Source organism: Nannospalax galili, unplaced genomic scaffold (assembly GCF_000622305.1).
Source record: "Nannospalax galili isolate Female #2095 unplaced genomic scaffold, S.galili_v1.0 scaffold481, whole genome shotgun sequence".
In the NCBI taxonomy this organism is placed as follows: Eukaryota; Metazoa; Chordata; class Mammalia; order Rodentia; family Spalacidae; genus Nannospalax; species Nannospalax galili.
This window is the reverse complement of record NW_008345609.1, coordinates 382,086-395,318: the sequence shown is the minus strand read 5'-3', so window position 1 is coordinate 395,318 and position 13,233 is coordinate 382,086. Positions and strand designations below refer to the sequence as shown.

At 35.9% G+C, this 13,233-nt stretch overlaps 1 protein-coding gene across 1 annotated transcript; it reads left to right on the top strand.

Moving 5' to 3' along the window:
- Window positions 1-1,642: 1,642 nt before the first annotated feature.
- On the top strand, window positions 1,643-2,578 carry LOC103741033 (olfactory receptor 4F21-like). Its single transcript, XM_008841726.1, has one exon. It carries the CDS (start codon window positions 1,643-1,645, stop codon window positions 2,576-2,578), a length of 936 nt encoding a protein of 311 aa, XP_008839948.1.
- The last annotated feature ends 10,655 nt before the right edge of the window (window positions 2,579-13,233 follow it).

The window sequence follows — 13,233 nt, the reverse complement described above, 5'->3', positions numbered from 1 at the left end:
GGTAGCCCTAGCTGGCCTGGAATTCACTATGTAGACCAGGCTGGCCTGGAACCCAAGAGATCTGCCTGCCTTTGCCTTCCAAGGGCTGAGTTTAAAGGCATTTGCCACCATGCCTGGCCCTTGAAGGACAATCTTAATAGCATTGTTCCATGGACAAGATCATTGAATGCTGTGTCCTATTACACTGGACCTGACACATTATCTACCTGTAACTCCATTTTTAAACTTCTATGTCTAATTTAATAATATTGAAAATATACAGAATTTTACATGCTTTAAAATATTTAATGAGCTTAGGACAAATCTTTGTATAAAAGAAATGTATAATAATGCTATTCATTGATGACAATATTTATGTAATGTCAAATTATTAACATGTGCTCACTTTTACAGCCATTGAATATTGATGTCCAAATAGAAACATAATAAAAACATGCCATGAGATGAAATGCTAAAAATAACCTCACTGTGAGCAAGTAACCACCATGGGAAACTGTACAGTAAAAAGTAAAGCATACCTACTTATAAGACATGAGCCACGAAGATACTAGAAAGAGAAAACAGGAAAATAATTTAAAATATTGGCAGTCACAGTTTTGGAGAGTACTATAAAAGTACAGGAGAAAACATCAAAAACAGGCAGATGAGATACAAAAAAAAAAATGCATCTGTATCACAAAAGGAAAATGTACCAAAGTGAAAAACAGTCCACAGAATGGGATAAAGTATGCACCAACTGTTCATCTTCAAAATGCTAAAAAATAAAATAAGCAATCTGAATTTTTAAAATGGGCAAAGGAGAATGAATGTCCAGACACTGAAGGAAGTAAATACATATTCCCAAACAATAGATGAAGAAATGTTCAATATCATTAGTCATCAGAGTAACAACACTTCAAAACTGTAAGAAATCACCACATCACCCCAATTAGAAGAGCTATTATCAAAAACAGAAAGGTAAGATATACCCATTAAGAGACAAACAAAACAGCACTTTTATATACTATTGGTGATATTCTTAAATGAGTCGGTATATTGAATCATAAGTGTTCCGCAAAAGGTTAAAAATAGAATTGCCAAGTGATTCAGATCTCTTACTAATGTAAATATCCAGAGATATATGCTTGTTTATATTTATTGTAGTACTAATCACAGTAGCTTACATGAGTAGTCAAACATAGCACAATGATATATAGCCATAAAAATAATGAAATTGTGCCACTTGCAGCACATTGCATGAAAAAGCAGCACATTTTGTTTAAAGAAATGCAAGATTCAGAAAATAGTAATGCTGTCCCACATGGTGGAAATTTTTAAATAGTCAATATGAATACAGCATAGTGATTGGGAAATGGGAAAGTGGGAGAGGAGAAAAGTGAGACTGGCCAGAAAATGAAGATAAGGAAGCCCCATTTATATCCTTCTAACATATTCATTACTGTGTATATGCATCTGTGTACAGCCCTTATCACTTTATTATGTTGTATTCATTCATTTATTCTTTTTCTAGTCAATTCAGTGTTTTCTCTTGATTTTCAATTCACAGAATAAGCAAGCCCCATAAGCAGGAAATATCCTTTAATACAACTGGCTATTTTTTATCATTGCCTACTCTCAAGTAATTTGAAAACTGCTCAAATCAATGGATCAACTAAATAACTCAGTGGTTTCTGAGTTTGTGCTTCTAGGACTTTCTAGTACGTGGGAAACTAAAGTTTTTCTCATGTTGACATTCTCCTTACTCTACTTAGGGATCATTCTGGGAAACCTTTTTATTGTCATTTTAGTAAGTGCTGACTCTCAGTTACATTTACCTATGTATTTCTTGCTGGCCAACCTGTCCTTGAATGATGTCTGGGTTTCCTCTACCACAATTCCAAAGATGGTCTCAGATCTTTTAAAAGAATACAGAGTAATCTCTTTCCAAGGTTGCATGACACAGATATGCTTCATCCACATCATGGGGGGAGTGGAGATGGTGCTGCTCATAGCCATGGCTTTTGACAGGTACACAGCCATCTGTAAGCCTCTGCACTACTTGAGCATCATGAGCCCTAAAATATGTGTTTCCTTTGTAATCATTGGCTGGGTAACAGGAGTGATCCATGCCATGTCTCAGTTTTCTTTTGTTATAAACTTGCCTTTTTGTGGTCCTAATCAAGTAGACAGCTTTTACTGTGACTTCCCTCGGATCATAAAACTTGCATGCACAGATGAAGCTAAGTTTGAGTTTGTTGTTGCTGCCAACAGCGGCTTCATGAGCATGGGCACCTTCTTCCTGCTTCTCCTTTCCTATGTCTTCATTTTGGTCACAGTCTGGAAACGTTCTTCAGGGGACTTATCAAAGGCACTCGTCACTCTGTCAGCTCACATCACAGTGGTGGTTCTTTTTTTCACTCCATGCATGTTTCTCTATGTGTGGCCTTTCCCCACATCATCAGTTGACAAATACCTGTTTATTGCTGACTTTGCTATTACTCCTGCCCTGAATCCTATCATCTATACATTAAGGAACAAAGATATAAAGATAGCAATACAAAGACTATGCAAACGAACCTGCTATGGAAGATTTTGCTGACCAGCTCGGGATTTGGAGCTCTCAAGTTGTGCATCCACAAAGTCCCATATGTTACTTACCATGCCAATTGCACATGTCATTTATCTCATTGAATCATATATCTATTCTTCCTACAGAGCATTAATGCGTTGATTCTGCTCCCTTGAAAAATGAAAATGCATCAATTGTTATATATTTAGGACTAGCAGCTCTACTTGATTAATCAGGTTGAGGTCTCTCAGAAAAAATATTACACAGAGATTAACTTTGAACATAGGAGTTTACTCAGAAGAAAAGTTTGAGAAGTATCAATAGGATGCTGTGAAGGGAGATATGCTTATATCAGTAACAAAACATGATTGCCAGCAAGGTGACTGTAGAGGCTATGATTTAGAAATGGCTTAGAAATGCCTCAATTGCATGACAAGGTCTCCAGACTATTTCCTAACTTTTGAAGGATGCATTAAGTTTCCTTCTTCTGTCCAAACTGTTTTCTAAAAATTTCTCTGTGTGTATTTTAGGAAACCTGGGAAATATGCCAAGAACATTTTTGGTGATTACACTTAAATAAATTAATAACACAAATTAAAGATCATCAACTTAATATTTTGTAGCTTTCAAAGCTGTAGGTTAAGTTTTTCATTTAAATGCATATAACACTAATATACAAGTAGAGAAAACTCTGGCCTCTGAAAGCCTTCTATGACACCTATTTTTTACAATTTCCACAGAACCATCAGCTTAGGGTTGACCTTCATTCATGGTCATAGCTCAGCAAACTAACAGCCAGTTTAGGATTTCAAGTACCAGAGTGAGTAATTATTCTCTAGCAATACAAATCATCTGACTTCTGTTGGGTCAGAAATTGAAAACTCAGTTTGAAATCAAAACTCTAGCTACACCCCAAAATAAACTACAATATTTTGATTCACATATGCACAAATAAAATAATCCATAGACTATTTTAAAATTTAAAGAAACTTCTATTGGTGGACATTGCAGTCAACTCCATTTTTATGTTGAGTATGAATTTTAGCAGAGGCATACTGTCACAAATAGTTGTAAGTCTAGGGAAACTCATATAATTAAGGAAACTCAGGCTTGGTGTTGTGGAACATGACTTTAGCCCCAGCGCTTGGGAGGCAGAGGCAAGTGGATCTCTGTGAGAGCCAGGCCAGCTTGGACTTCATAGTGAGTTTCAAGCCTGCTGGGGCTACGGGGAAACCCTGTTTCAAAAACAAAAATAAAATTAAACTTAAATTAAAAGCTAGGGGGACTCGATGCCATGAAGATGTAGCATGGATAGATTGTCTTTGTACCTTACGTATGCCCAACAAAAAACTGTTATATTTCCATCCCCAAAGATACTTTGAACAATAAGATGTCCACATTGATGTCATGCTCCCCACTCATATTATTCAGATAGAAATTCTATTGTTTCTTTTACAGGGTTAAAAATAATTTAAAGTCATAGTTGGAACTAAGACTCAGCATCATCAGCGAAAAAGAGTCTGATGATAATTAATGATAGTACTGAGATATATTCTACACTTTATAAAAGGCCTCTCTGCCTCCTTACTTCCACTTATCCCCTGAAATGTAAGTAAAATACAAAGTTTAAAAGGATATATATATATATATATACACACATATATATATATATATCCAAGAAAGATTCTAAAATTATATATATGCCTATCCAGTCAAGTTTGTATCCCAAACGTGCTTCTGTGTGCATCCATCTACTGGAGCCTGATTAACCTATCCAATCATACATCGTTAACAAAAACTAACTCCCCTTCTCCCAGTAGTTATTGGTTGCCAATAGTTCTTCAGTTTAGGTTGGGGCTTCTTACCCACTTCCTCAGTTCTATGCTGGTGTTTTGTCTGACTGGAGCTTCAACGGGTCTTGTGTGTGCTGTTACCATTACTGTGAGATCATTTGAGTAACTTCCCAGCTGTCTGTAAAACTCTGTTTGCTCTAAAATCTATTTCTAAAATTAAAATAATTTAAAATGGCCTTGATTATTAAGAGTTCCTGTCAAGAAGAACCTAACTGAACAATGTGGAAGGAAGTTATTTGCCATGGCCAGCGAAAAACATGCTATTCTTGTCTCTACGTTATCAAACATAATCTCAGAGATTCAACCTTATAACAAAAGGTCACTTTATGGGGCTATGTTGAATACTACATCAGATTATGTGACTGGATGTTTCTGATATATGATATATTTTTTCTATTATTTTTCTTTTATTATCCATGTTTTTGCATGTCCTTTTTAGATTCAGATATTCTTTGAAGTACTTGATGATAAAAATTAGCTATAAAGGGGCTGAGAGATGAAAGGAAAACATTCATATACACAAAAATAAATTTTTAAAATTAACTCAAGAACAAGGTTAATTTGTATAGAGCATATTACTAAATTAGAATAAAATTATTCCTTAGTTATTAAAATAGTTTTATAGCATTATTTATCTCAGTCAGTGGTAAACAACACATGAATGGAATCCTCTTTAAGAAGTTCTATGAGAGTGAGGGAGCAGCCACGAACACGCTCAGTGTACTTTTATCATGCAGAATAGTGGGTTCCTTTCTGACATTTTTATACCTGCACGTAGCATATTAGGGTGATATCTACCACCCTATTACCATCTCATATGCTCCTCTTCCTTATTTACCTCTTCTCCTTCCTCTAATATAATATTTTTCTCCTCACTTTCAAGTTACCTTTTGTTTCCTAGATACTTCATATGAGAGAACACACATGGTCTGTCCATCTAAGTCAAACTTATTTTCTTAGCTTCAAGATCTCCGCTTCCATCAATATTTAGCAAATGACATGAGTTTTTCCTTTATTACTAAATAACATTCCATCATGTATATATGCCACACTTTCTCCATTTATCCACTGAAAATGACTTAAACTAATTCTGTTACTTGTGTGATGATTTGAATGATAAATTGCCTTCATAGACCCATGTATTAGAACAATCAATCCCTAGCTATTGTGTTGTATAGGGAGGTTATAGAACTTTAAGAAGAAAACCTCAAGAAGGAAGCACATCACTGGGTACAGACTTTGAGAGTTTATAGCCTCTTCTCACTTCAATATCCGTTCACTAGTTTTTACTTTTGAACCAAGTATAAACAGCCAACTTCCTGCTTCTGCAGCCTTGCCATCTCAACCACTTGAGACTCTAGCCTTCTGAAACCATAAGTGAAAATAGTCTGTCTTCCTCAGTTTACTTCTGGGCCGTATTATTTTATCATAGCAACAGAAATTGGTACCAAAAGTGCAATTGTGGACACAGTATGGTACCACGCGGTTTGATTGGAGGAATGCGGAAGACTTTAGAGTTTGGAGTAGACAACCAGTTGCATGCTGTTCTAGTGCAAACAGTAGAGCTATGAATTTGGGATTTTAGAGGGGAACAGGTCTCTATTCGTCATGGACTGGAGGGCATATTTGTGATATTTTGTCAAAGGATCTGGTTGCATTCTACGTGTATCGTAATAACTTGCCTGAGGATAAATTGATGACTAATATCTTTGCCAGAGGAAATTTCAAGAGAGCATAACATTAAGACTGTGGCAAATTCTTTATTACTATTATTATCATTATTATTACTCTTATTCAGGCCTACAATGAAAAAGAACAAGTGTGACAGTAAGAAATACAAAATGTGCAACTTGCAGAGAAAAAGAGCTGAATAGGTCCTCTTCGTCGGATCCTGGAAGAAAACAGTGCTGAAAGCAGTGTAGTTCCAGGAAAAAAACAGTTCCAGGACTTAAACAGAACTGGGATATTTCAGCAAAGCATCTGCCTGACTTCTGCCCTAAGCCTAAGAGCTTGCCTGAAGATAATTTGAAATGTAGTGGACTGATTTCTTTGACAGAGGAAATTTCAAGACAGCCTACTATTGATTCAGAAGCGTGGCTATTAATAATGAATAGTATGCAGAATTAGAGTGAAAAAGAGCAAATGGAGCAGAAGAAAATACTTAATGTACAGCATGGAGTAAAAGAGAATACGATGCAGCTGAATAACATTGGAGCCAAGGCTTATGTTGAAGGAGGGGCTCTCTTTGATGAAGAGATTAGAGCCATTAAGGAGAGCCTCCAGACTTGCACTTGAGCAATGGAAAGAGTACCCCTATGGTGAGACCCCACTCAGTTAAAATTCCTTGTGAAAGGAAAATGCCTGAGGTGTTTAGAGATCCTAAGAAACCACATCATAGAAAAGCTGCTGGCAATATGATTGAAATTGGTAAAAGTATATCCCAAACTGACAGCAAAACTTGGCAGTGTCCACATGGTGCTGGCTTTAGAGGCATAAAGGATGCAACAATGAGAGATCATCAGTTCTTCCTCCCTCCATGGTTTCAGAGACCAGACCGTGTGCAGTAATGAATCCCTGCATGAAGAAGGCCCTGATAGGTATATAAGCCTTGTGGGGCCATTGCATAAAACTATAAAATGAAGCCTCGTTGGCAAAGGTGACCCCAAGATGCTGGAGATGTCAGAGCTGTGAGACATCTGCCACAGAGAGTTGTATACAAAGGGTGGTAACAGCCCAAAAAAGAGATGTATGTTGCAGGAAGCAAAGCTGGTGGAGCTGAGTCATCTAATCCTTTTGAAAGTAAATCCCCAGAAGTTAGACATGGAGCTGTAGGATTTGGTGTTTTTCCTTCTGGGCTTTGATCTTCCTTTGCTCTGATATTTCTTGTCTATACCTTCATTCTCCCCTTTGGAAGGGGATTGTTTATTCGATTCCATTGTATGTTGGAAGCATCTCATATGCCTTTTGATTTTACAGGAACTAAGAGATTGCCTTGAGTTTCAGAAGAGACATTGAACTTATGAATAGTATTGAGACTGAGAAGGACTATAGGGACTTTTAAGTTTGGACTAAATATATTTCACATTATGCTATGGTAATGAGTCAATGGGGGCTAGGGAATGGAACATCATGGTTTGAAAAATGGTCCCTCATAGGCTCCAAGCATTTGGCAATGTTTGGGGGGGTCATGGAGCTTTTAGAGTTTAGAAGATGTAGCCTGATGGAGGAAGTATGTAACTCGGGGTGGACTATGAGAGAGTTCTAAAGTCTTGCCTGATTTCTAGTTTTGCTGCTCTTCCTGTACCTGCTTGAGGATGTGAGTTGTCAACTTTCTACACCAGCCAGCACTATCGCCATGCCTTCCTGCCATGATGAACTCTCCCTCTGGAACCTTAAGAAAAATAAACCCTTCCTTCTACAGGTTGCCTAGGGCATGGTGTTTTATTACAGCAATAGAAAAGTAATTCAGTTAACAATAAAAATAGATTACTAATGCCACAATATGGATTAATCTAAAGGGCAGAGTAAAGAAACCTTGAATCAAAAGGAAATACATTAGGTGATTCTGAAAACATGAATCAAATCATGATGATATAACAATATATATTCTCACATTTTTTATCAAAAGAAAAAGATTATGATTATTAACTTATGATGAATATTTGGAGTAAGGAATTCTTAAATTATTGATATGAAGTCAAATATTTATAGGCCATATGGTTAATAATACAAAAGATCAACAACATTAAAAATACAACTACTAGGGATAGAGAGATGGCAAAGCAGGTAAAGTTCCTGTCATGTAAGAGTGAGGACAAGATTCAGATCTCAAAACACATATAAATGTCAAATGAGATTCTGCACACATGAGGCAAAAACAGGGAATTCCTGGAGCCCTCTGTCTTGTCAGATTTCCTGAAATGATGAGATTCTGGTTCAACAAGAGACCCTTGCAATTTAAGGAAGAGTGTTGTCAAGGAAGACACCTGATGTCAAACTTGGACCTCTACACATGGACACAAGAACACGCCACCCACACACATACTTGCACACACACACACACACACACACACACACACACACACACCCCACATCAGACATTCATAGGCAAAATGTAAGATTACTATAGGACTCCAAAATTTACCTGTTAGATAAGCATGGATAGACACGAAGCAGTGATCTCATAGAACTGTCTGCACTCCCATATTCATTGCATCATTCCTGACAATAACCATGTTATGAAATCAAGCTATGGGTCCATAAGGATTAGGAGGCATAAACTGTGTGGTGACACATGGCTTAAATCCCACTACTTTGGAACAAAAGCAAGAAAATTATGTGATTGAAGTCAAACAGAGCTAAGTGGTGTATTTGAGGCTATCCTGGGCAACATACATAGGAAGGTTTTATGTTAAAATAGAAAGAGAATTAGTAGTCAAATATTGTATATGTAATCTAGACTACCATGTATAGCATATGTATTATTACACATATAAAAAATATACTATGGGTTGTATAGTGTATATGGAATAAGTTCTGTGCAATATTATTCAGCCAATGAAAAGGATATAATGCCATCTACGACATGGGTGTATTTGGAAGACATTATGCTAAATGAAGAAAACCAGTCACAGAAAAAAAAATAAAGAACACACTTACTGATATGCAGAAACTTTAAGAATGTTGAATAAATAGAAAGTAGATCTTTGTTTTTCCGAAGTAGATAAGAGAGTTAAGAAACTTTAATGGTCACACAAAGCATCTATGTGAAGTACTGGACGTGCAATCCCACTATGTGCATTTCTCAGAACAATAGATTCATGTTTCTTTAGCTCTGAGTAGAAGAACTCCATTGTGTAATTGTACCTCCTTTTCATTATCCATTAATTGGATGGAGGTACTTAAGTTGTTTTTATTTCCCAGTTATTGTGAAAAGAGCAGCAATAAACATGGCCATGCAAGAATTTCTGTAGTAGGAAAACTGTCCTTTGGTAATACATTAAGGAGTGCTATAGATGGGTCATATGGTAGACTTAGTTTTACCTTATGAAGAATTCTCTACACTGACTTTCATAGTGAATACAACAGTTTTCCACCCCACCAGCAGTGAACGAGTGTTCCGTTTCCCCCACAATTCACCAGCATTTGCTCTCAGTTGTTTTCATGATCTTAGTCATCCTGTTTGGGGAAAGATGAAAGCTTAAAGTAATTTTCTATTCCTTAATTACCTAGAATGTTAAATAGTTTTTAAGGTATTTCTTAGACATTTTTATTTGTTCTTTTCAGAATTCTCTTTCCAGATTTGTTGCTTATTTTTAATTGGGTTACATATTTTCTTTTTCATTGTTTTCACAGTTATTTGTATACTCTGAACTCTTGGTTTTTGTTCTTGGGCACTACCTTCCTCCTTGGTTGAAGCAGGGTATGTTGTTCGCCACTATGTACCCCAAGCTAGCTTTCTCACTTGCTTCTAAGGATTTCCAAACATCGACCTTCCCATCTCACCACAGAGTGTTACCATTACAGATGTGTGCTATCACATCTGGCTTTATGTGGACTCTGCAGATCTGAACTCAGGTCTTCACTGTTGTGAGGCAGGCACATTAGATAATGAACCATTTCCCCAAACTTAGATCTATTCTCTTATCACAAATGAATTGCATGATACAATCTTATTTAACTATTGGCACTGTGTTGTATAGCAGATCTCTGCAGGTCTAGTCTAATAGTACACATTTATACACATGTATAGTTTTATTAAACTATTGGTAATGTTGCATAGAAGATCTCTAGAAATTAATTCATCTATGATAATTAAATCTATATGGAATGTCTCCTTCATGTCTTCCTTTTCTAGCCCCTAGAAACCACTATTCTCTGCTTCAGAGTTTTGTCAGTTTTGATTCCCAGCATAAAGGGGAGCATGCAGCATTTGCTCTTCTGTGACCGCCTAATACCACCAGAGTTCCTTTAGGACTCCCCCATGCAGTCAGAAATGATTGCATCACATTCTTTTTTAATGCAATAATCTGGCATCATGCATTTATACCACATTTTTGTAGTGATTCAACTGTGCCTAGACATGGGTAGATTCTGTATATGGACTATGGGAACATGGGAATCTAGTGTCTCTTCAGATATAAAAAGTGTTTCATATATGTATAATGTTTCATATAAATGACATGGTAGGACAGAGGGATTTAGGGTAATTTCATTTTCAATTTCTTACAAATCTTTTTTCATCATTTCTCATAATTATAACAGTATTTTACATTGACACCATAAATGTAACCAGTTTCTATACATCTGGGACAACATATTTTTTTCCTTTTGTGTAAACTCTCTTATTTAACATATTTACTGGTCTAATATGCACCCTGCTCTGAAAATGGAGCAAGACATATTAAATTCAGGAAAGTAGGAAGCCAGAGATCCCCCAAGGACTATGAAAGTAAAACTCTTTCTAATACTTGGTTCTTTTTACAATGCAGAACTGGAAATTTTCCAAACCAGACCCTACTTTTATGAGTGTATAAAAGCCACACTTAAGTGAACACACTCTTGCCAGCACTCCTCACAGCAGCAAACAAATTGTACACAATTTCAGATTTAAGATAACAGTGAGAGGAAACATGATAAATGGAGGGCTTGATTTCCTAGGTAATTCTTGTAGAGTGAGTACATAAGAAACTCGTTTTGGTTTTTTTTTCTTTCATTTTTATCACAACCACTAGTTTAAGAATACTTTTCCATTTTAGTATAGCATATTTTTTGGCTCCATAATGATATTATAAAGAATATTGAATCTGTACTTTTTAATTGTTGTGTTTACTGAAAAAATTATATACGTTTTCCCTTCCAACTAATCATTGAGAATTCTGGACACCTTAAAGCAATTTTGCATGCTCACAACATGCAATGGATTTCTGCAATATTACAATTACAAGACTCCCAACTTGGAGAAGAATGATGTTCACAGATCACTTAACTTACTCTAATATATTGTGATTATCTTTGAATTTTGGTTGTTCAATTTTCTCAAGGTAGAAATGATACAACAGGAAAGCAGGTAATAGATGTGGGAGGGAGATGAGTGTGGGTGGGGGGTTAAAGTAGTCAGAATTCACTCTACATGTATGACATTACTAGATAATAGATTCAATAAAGTTATCTTTAAAAGCCAATATTCAAAGAATAAAATATACTCCAGTTTATAAACAATAAAAATAACTATTTTGTGTAAACACCATGATCTTTACTATTTATTTGTCATTTAAGTTTCTCTTCAAAAAGAAAAAAAAGTCTTGAATCAAAACTTCATTTTCTTCCTTAGATTCCTTTAAATCAAGATTTCCATCAAAAACCTTATTGCATGATGTTATGTCAAAAGATTTTAAGTCAGACATATCTGGTTCACACCCCAATTTTAGTAATTTATATAGAGTTGACTCAAGAAAAACTTTAAAATTAAGATTATTGAGCTATAATGTTTGTAAAGTGCTTGATGTTGAACTCTCATATAATATCTGCTAATGGTTGATTTTTAAAATCTTCCGGGTTCTATCCTAAAATGTTAAAGGTAAAGAAACTGAGAGGAAGGAAATTACATGAAGAATAATAAAGGAGGGGGAAAAGAAGAGAGAGAATGATTGAAATAAATATGGAAGGAGAGGGGAAAAAGGAAGGAAGGAGGGAAGGAAGGAAGGAAGGAGGGAAGGAAGGAAGGAAGGAAGGAAGGAAGGAAGGAAGGAAGGAAGGAAGGAAGGGGAGAGGAGGGGAGGAAGGGAGGGAGGGAAGGAGAGTGAGATAGAGGGAAGAAGTAAAAAAGGCAGGAAAGTAGCTCTTTTCTATCTATTATTCAGACTAGAATTTGAAATCTCACCATTCAGAGATTAAGGCTAGACAGTATATGACAGTATGTGGCATTATTTGGGATTAGAAAGATATGATTTTCAGAGATACACTCTCATGGGTAAGTAAAATTTCAAGGAAAAGTGGCATTATTTGGGATTAGAAAGATATGATTTTCAGAGATACACTCTCATGGGTAAGTAAAATTTCAAGGAAATACATAATCCTAGAAATGTGTTACTAGCCCCTGAGTTGAAAAGTCATTTGATGAATAGGTTTTTTTCACAGATTTTAATAGGCTTACTTCAATTCAGCCTGCCTAAGCACAGTCACTTACCATTGCATTTAAGTATGAGAATTGCTGGGGTTTTGCTATTGTTGTTGTTGTTGTTGTTGTTGTTGTTGTTGTTGTTTTAATTTTATGTGTAGGAGTGTATTGCCTGCATGTATGTGAGTGCACCCATGCCATGCAATGCTGTGGAGGTCAGAAAAGGGCTTTGGATTCCCCTGAAGCTGGAATTAAAGACAGTTGGCAGCCACCATGTGGGTGCTGGGAATCGAACCTGGTTCCTCTGCAAAAGCAATCAGTGCTCTTAACTGCTGAGCCATCTCTCCAGCCCCAAATTGCTGTTTTTTTAATACAAACTGTACCAATAGATTTCCAGCCTGGCTATACTAAAATAAAGAGTCTCTAAATATGTCTCATATATATTAACTGCAAAAAATTATTTCTGATTTCCTGCAAAAACAGTAGAATAAAAACTTAAAAAAACTTAATAGAGAACATTTGCTGCTAATAGTTTTCATGAAAATACTTGTTTTGATACTTATAAATATATATTTTCAAATGTATAGAAGTCTTGGCCTGTCTTTCTGTAGGAAATTCTCCTTCTTAGAAACAATATGTAAATAAAAAATGCTTATTTTAAATTTGGGGTTTGATGTAATTCTTGTATTTCAGTTTGTACTGGGTAGCTTTAG